Here is a 7,231-nt window from a genome sequence, read left to right on the forward strand (position 1 = left end):
CATGTCAGTCCCAGTTGTCATGAGAGCTATTTTCAGGAACGCTGCCAAGGTGAAAGCTGATAGTGAAACACAAGATGTGGAAGTAGACATGAAACAAAAACCTGAACCACCAAATGAGCAAATTATGGATTCTAATAGTCTTGAAGAAAGTCTTTCTGTGGCTGGTCAGCAAGATTTGATAGATAAGCCAAGTACTACAGACAGCCCCAAAGAAAATCTCTCCACAGCCGAACTGGAAACTCTGCGCGATAACGCAGAAAAAAGTAGTACCACAGTAAGCACAGAAACTTTGTGCACAGTGGAGGAAAGTAATTCCACAGCTAGTACAGAAGCTGTTATGATAAATAAGTAAGCCACACAACCTATTGTTTGATAATCAAACAAGAAAGCAATATTTTCCCTGGCGTAGATTGCTTTTGCAGAAGTAGTTGGAGAGAACTTGGCAAGCTCACTGTCTACTTAGTAATTTGTGAATGGAGTTTCCTCTTTGCACACTATTAAACACATAGAAGTAATACTCTTGAATTTGCATTTTTAAACTTCCAAATTTGGAAAGTCTAACACTGTTCTAGTAACCTTTATTTTTGTCTGCACCATATTCTACCATAGTATGGAAGAAATTTCTGTCTAACATACGTGATACACGCTATAACATAACACATGCACCTGTAGAAAAGTAATGTTTATACGTGTCAGCATTATGCTAAATAAATTGAGAAAAAGAAAGTTGTTTGAACAATTTTGTACATACGTAATTAATACAGACAGCCCTATTTTGTCCACTATTTCAGAAACAGGTTCCATAACAGACTCTTAACTGCAATTCTGTTTTCCCCTAATGCAGAAGTGGTACTGAATGGCAGCCAAACTTACTTACTTACTTATTACCTCTATGGCAAGATAATAGTCTTAAGTAAGAAAGTTGTAAACTCAAGTCTCTGAAAATCAAGTAATTTTTACCTTAGCATTTTTTTGGCCTCAAAGTATTGTGGACTTCTGTTTTGTGTTTTAATTTTTTTTTTCTATGTAAAGTCAGCTGTTCAAAATTTAAGTTTGTCTCTGTCTAGACCTGCTTTGTCTCAGACATGAAGGAAAGCAACTTAGAACAAGTAAACTCCTCACTTACTGTAAATCAGTTTAATTAGTGTAAAGCAGAGAGGCATTCACAAAGAAAAGACTTCCTGGCCAGAGCAATTTGCAGCTACAGTTAAGGCAAGCAACAGGAAAAGGAGTCAAATATAGAACGTTGGCACATAAATACAGAGTTGTCAGAAATATGCATCTGTGGCTGACAACGTGTTTCTACAAGAAGGTGAATAACCCTGGGAAAGGTTGGAAAAACAGTATGGGAATGAGGGAGAGAGAGGTCAGGCTAGAGCAACTGGCAAAATAAATACAAAAATAACACAAGGAAGTTCATTAGACTGGAAACATGTTCAGTGTGGTCTAACAGGGTAAGAGTAGATGGTCTAACAGTAAACCAATGGAATTGTCAGTAATTCTGCATTTGAAGAGAATGGTGTGTTTTCAGCAAAAATGAAATAAATATAACTGTATGAGGAGGAAAAAAATAATTAACTGTGAAAGTGCACTGCACAATGGTTACAAAAGATGAGAGGACGAATTTGATAAAAGGTGAAAAATTCCTGTATTTTATGAAGTGACTAGAGAGAGTCACAGCCATGCATCAGCCTGCATATGGTCCACAAACTGAGAATCAAATCCAGTTGAGATAATTTTAAAAACCACAAGACAGAAAAACTAATGTTCCAGTTGCTGGACATGATGGAGTATATCCAGTGATAAGCCCAGTTGCTCTACCAGCCAAATAGTCTGTTCTTTAACCCAAGCAAGGGTTGACCTTTCAGGATCTGTGCAGAGTTTTGCCTTGCTGCACTCAGACTGCAAGCAACCAACCTCACCATTATTTCTACAAGTGTTTTCACCAAAGCTGCCAACATCTTCATGTTTTCCAGCTATAACTTCACTGTACTCTGTCCCAGCTGGAGCTGTGTGATTAAGGTCCATGTCCTGAACAGACTCTAAAATGTGTCCGACATGTGGCTGTTCAATAGAATTCAGATACTTAAGCACATCTTCTTCATGCTTTCCAACCACATCAAGAAGATTATTTATCTTACTTAAAGCAGAATCACATCCATTAAAGTGACACCAGGATAAGAGAGCACTGAAAAGTGAAGAACAACAACAACAACAAAAGTGATTACATGTACCCACACAGACCTCCAGTTGTTGAAGGGAGGTAGCAATGCAACAAGATTTCTATACTACATAAATGTATACGTTTCATTCACATTTTCTGGGAAATTCAAGCAGTAGAACTGAATAGTAAACTTAAAGAAGTAGATTCAGATAATTTTGGAAGAGCAACTGAAGGATGATTTTTAAGAATGATCACTCTACACCCAGGTAGGCAATTCCCTATATTCAAGATGTGAGAATTCTCAGGTTGCTCACTTTGGGCAGATTCAAAATGGACTTTTTTTTTTTTTTTAATTAAAACAAACAAAAAACTGCATGCATGGTCCCTCCGCACACACTCTCCACACACACACTACCTTAAGGAGTTTGTAACCTACTTCAGGGTTCCTCTGAACCGGCCACATGTAACCATCAGCTCAGCACCATGTCTGTAGCCTTGATTAAAACCTTCCTGGAGTGCAAGTTCTTTCGCAGCCTCAATTCCATCCCTATAGCCTTCCTAAAATAGGAGTAGTGGAATAGGTTGTTCAGAAAATGAAAAATTGGACCTTTGACAATTTCATAACAATAAAAAAAGTTTAAACAAGTATTCAGTCTCTTAAATTACAGCTTCTAGATTTGAACATCCCACCCAGCTACACCCGTACTGCCAAACCAAAACATGCTTTTTGCAGTGCATTATGATTTACTGTCTGTAAGATCCAGTTCTTTTCCAAAAGGATTCCCAGAAGGTCAGAAAATAAGAAAAGTATTTTTAGAAACATCAAAAAACAAGACAAATCTGCAGGAAAGCATGCTTGCTTTCATGATGACCAACTCCTTTATGAAAAGCTCCTCAAAGAATACCACATATAGATTTCTAGACATCTAAAAATATATAGGCTGCAAAGCCTCCCCTTTAGCACAGGTACTTTCCTGTCTGTAATCCATATACCTGTTTTCACAAAACTAATTATTGAGCCTCGCTTCTCTGTTTGCCGGATCTCACTCCATTAAAGAGTTATACTGGAAAAAAGATGGTGATGGAGTGAGTCACATATAAATACAGATAACATTGTGATTGCTTTCTGTAAGAAACAGCTAATGATTGTAACGCCAATTAATTTCTTTATATTCTAATCACATTACCATATAATGTAGAATAATTCTTAACTTTTTTTCACACCAAAATTGCAAGTTCTAAGAGTGAAAACTTCTAATTGCTCATGAGAGAAGAAAACCAGTGGCCTTGCTAGAGAAATAGCCAGGAACAAGAATGTTTCTTTATTTCACCCAACATACAGCTCTAACCTCAATAACATTTTATGATTTTGCAGTATCTACTCATAAAATACCAGAGGAATTTGTGTAAGAACACTAAACAGCCCCTTAAGAAAACCAGTCATTTCAAGGGACTCAGATGCAGGAAACTCTTCCTTGGAGAACAGCACAACAGCTCCATTGTAACACCCTTCCTCATCAACAGCCTACACAACAGCTTCCATTCATGTTCTTCAGCCAAATGCTGTTCACCCGTGAGCAGACGAGCCCTACTGGCCCCACTCTGAATGATAACGTATCTGTTGAAGTAACCTGGATTTATGTACTTGTTTTGTTCCCTGCAGAATTCCACGGAGGGAAGGGCTGCGGAAACCAGCTTTCATAAAATATTTTTTTCACTAGAATAAATAAGCCAAAGAGCTACCCAGACCGCAACGTCCAATTGTGGTTCCACATGGAGTCACACATCTTAAATCTGACTATGAAGAACTCTACTTAAAAACCAAACATCTCATATTTATTTATTAGCACTGTTTAGCTGTGTTGCCCTACATCTACTAGTGGTATACCTACAAGTATGAAGCAAATAACTCACATCAGAATTTAGCACTGCCTTTTACAAACGCATATGGTTGTACAGAGGGAGCCGATGTCTTGGTAAAACAGTGCTTTGCTCTGATGACTACTAGGATAGAATTTCTGTAAATCCCTGCTAAACCTTCCTGACATTCAGAAGAAACTATATAATAACTTTTACGCAGCCACTCTTAGTTTTCTGCTTTAAATCAGCCATATGTTTATCAAGGTATGTATCAGTAAATCTAAAATGGTTAAAAAGACTACTAAATCATTGTTATAGAAATACCTTCAATCTTTTTTTCATGGTGCTGTTCCATTCTTTCTGTAGTAGATACATCTCATCTGCATCTTCATCAAATATATCCTCACTGGATTGGCTAACTGCAACTTGTACCCAGGACATAACAGCAATGATGACTATGACCTCTGTTTATCTGGTAAAAACAGTACTGAGAAACTCTCGAAAGTCCCTCTGGCGAAGTGTCAGATTAGAAGTATAGGCAAAAAAATTGAGTTCTGAAGAGAAGTCATGTCAGGAGCTGATTATTCAACCTGTACATTTGTTTCCACATGGAAAACAGATGCTGTTTACCATCAAGGTGCATCTGTCAAGAGAAGACAGTCAGATCATCACTGGTAAAGCAACTTCTATAATTTATGAGAACAACTTAAGACAGTAGTTTCTACCCTTCTTATGGCACTGACATGCATATGCATGTCAAATTAGTGTTTTTAAATGTTGCTAGTACATGAACAGCAGGCAGAAACAACTTTATGACTTGATCCTGATAGCAGCTGACAAACAGCTCCACATAGCTTCCATGCGGGGCATTAAGTTTACACACAGGTAATTGTCTGCAGAGTTAATAACTGGCAAGGACTTCACCTTTGATTTTCAGTTTCCTGGTTATGCCAAATACTTAACCATCTTATAAATCTTGAATAGAAACATTCCTTTATAATTTAAATAAAGAATTAGCTACTTCTACTGCAGAGAGAAGAAAACAGAATTGGATTATTTCATATTTTCCACTGAAAAAAACCTTACTAGGCCACTCACAACTAATTCACTGCATCGGTAGAAATTCCTACAACCCACAAACGCTGTTTCTCGCAGAGGCGCCAACGGCTCTCAGGGAACCGAGGGCGGCAGGAGCCATCCCGCCCTCGGCCACGCTGCTTTTCCCGGGACACAACGGGCTGGAGTCTCGCCGTCCGCGGGCTCCCTCCCCGCGGCGGGCCAGAGGTGCACCCCACCGTCCCCACGCCCTGCCCAAACCCCGGCCGAGCCCACAGACCCCTGCCGCGGCACCGGCCAGACCCCGACCCACCATTTCACGGCCGGCCGCTCAGCCCGGCAGGCGCCCAGCTCCGCACACGCGGCCGCGCTGCGGGGAGCCTCCTACCCTCCGCTGGCGGCGGGCGCAGCCTCCCCTCCCCTCCCCTCGCCTCGCCTCGCCTCGCCTCTCCCGGCTACTCGCTCAGACCCCGCCGCCAGCCCAGCCCCGCGCCCCGTCCCCTCACCACAGCAGCCTCGCCAGCACGCTCCGCCGCATACTGAATGCCACCATTTTAACTGAGGGCAAGCAGGCTTCACTACCGTCGGAAGTAATAGTGGCGCGGCAGCCATGTTGGCCGAGGGCAAGCTCCGCGTAGGCCGGAGGTAAGGAGCCGCCATCTTAACCAGCAGCTCTGTGGCTTCAAAGCCCGTCTGAGACACTGGAGGCGGGCAGCCATCTTGAGTGCGGGCGCAGCCTCCCATCCTCCTCAAGGAGGCGGGGCGGGGTGCCCGGGCTGCTGGGCCCTGCTGCCCGCCGAGGGGGTGCGAGTCGTGGGAGGAGGCAGGCCGCTGGCTGGGCGAAGGAGCCGTTACTGTGCTGCCCTGTCCCGGCTTTCTGGAGCGAGGGGCGTGTGGCTGCCTCCGGCTAACCCTGGGGGGAGCGTGCTCGCCGGGGGGCGGAGGTTTCGTCCTCTTTTCAGTCATAACTTGTGGAATTTAAAAAAAAAAATCTGCCTTGTTGGCTTCTGAATCTTTAAGGTCCTTGTGTGGGAGGCGTGCCCTTAAGCTGTCCTCCACAAGATTTAGGCATTACAATAATAAATCCTTTTTAATATGAAGGGTGCCGGCACGAGTCAAGTGTTTCATTGCTTGCTTCTATTAGAGAAAACAGTAATATCCTTCTGACATAAATGCAACAGAATAATGTGTTTTTCTCGGTGCATGCTGCATTTGGCTTATGAGCATAAGTTTAAACTTGGTTAATCTTCATGAACATACCATACATGAACCTTGAATTCAAGTTGTGTGTTTCTTCAAATTGCCAACTCCTGTTACAGTAAAAGCCCTTGTGCTGAGTGCTTCTGCAGGTCCCTGAGAGGGAGCATATTTGGTCCTCGTCTGGAAAGGCTGATTCGCCATTTACCAGGCTGGCCATGATACCACACTCACCCTCCAGCGACTGCTGGGTGTCCCACCTCCTGTCCCATGGATGGCTGGTGAGATTCATTACAGCAGGGCTAGGGACACTGCTGTGGATGACAGGAAAGCCTGTCCTCACACTGCACGTACTGAGAGATGAACGATTGCATGCCGTGACTCACAGAGCCACAGCACTCTCATTCCCCTTGTCCCTCTTCTTTTGCAGACAGCCTGTCCTGCTCGTGGCCCTTCTCTGACGCTCGCTGCTGGTTGCATGCTGAGGTAAGAGTGGCCGAGCAACCCAAATCTGTCTAGAAACTGGTGTGTCAGGATGAAAAGACACTGGTGCCTCTGGATGGCCAGAACTGTGCATATCTGTTGCTCAGCAGTTACTATACATGTCCATGACTGCTGATTTCCTAGCCCAGTTCTATCACTTCTACCTCCTGTCCGGTAGAGGCTTATTTAGCTAGCTCTGCCATTTTTTTTTAAACAGGCAACAACGCTGAATATAGCCTGCATGCACAGATGCACAGTCACAGAAAAGCCTTCTAGCAACAGAAACTCATGACCCCTCATGACCAGTCATAATGGCACTACTAAACCTGCATTAACCCCTTGCTTATCCTCTTGCACTCTGTCGCCTCAGCCTCTTGCTCTTCCGGAAAAGATATATAGGTAATGTCTCAGCGTCACTGTGATTTTCCCAAATTCACACTATCTCAGTTTAAATGTCTTACAGTTACCAAA

The 7,231-nt window shown here is 42.9% G+C and overlaps 1 protein-coding gene across 3 annotated transcripts; it reads right to left on the minus strand.

The window, feature by feature from the left end:
* Nucleotides 1-1,122: 1,122 nt before the first annotated feature.
* On the minus strand, nucleotides 1,123-5,829 carry YAE1 (YAE1 maturation factor of ABCE1). Of its 3 annotated transcripts, none has more exons than XM_069769703.1 (4): nucleotides 5,587-5,829; nucleotides 4,349-4,496; nucleotides 2,601-2,722; nucleotides 1,123-2,188 (listed from the first exon to the last, which is right to left on the minus strand). In XM_069769703.1, exons 2-4 carry the CDS (start codon nucleotides 4,463-4,465, stop codon nucleotides 1,762-1,764), a joined length of 666 nt encoding a protein of 221 aa, XP_069625804.1. In that variant the 5' UTR covers nucleotides 4,466-4,496; nucleotides 5,587-5,829; the 3' UTR covers nucleotides 1,123-1,761. The 3 variants fall into 3 exon arrangements, with proteins under 3 accessions (XP_069625804.1, XP_069625795.1, XP_069625789.1); XM_069769694.1 differs by having other exon boundaries at nucleotides 4,349-4,667; nucleotides 5,621-5,827; XM_069769688.1 differs by having other exon boundaries at nucleotides 4,349-4,667; nucleotides 5,587-5,827.
* Nucleotides 5,830-7,231: the final 1,402 nt, after the last annotated feature.

The sequence above is a fragment of the Haliaeetus albicilla genome, chromosome 2 (genome assembly GCF_947461875.1).
Source record: "Haliaeetus albicilla chromosome 2, bHalAlb1.1, whole genome shotgun sequence".
Classification (NCBI taxonomy): Eukaryota; Metazoa; Chordata; class Aves; order Accipitriformes; family Accipitridae; genus Haliaeetus; species Haliaeetus albicilla.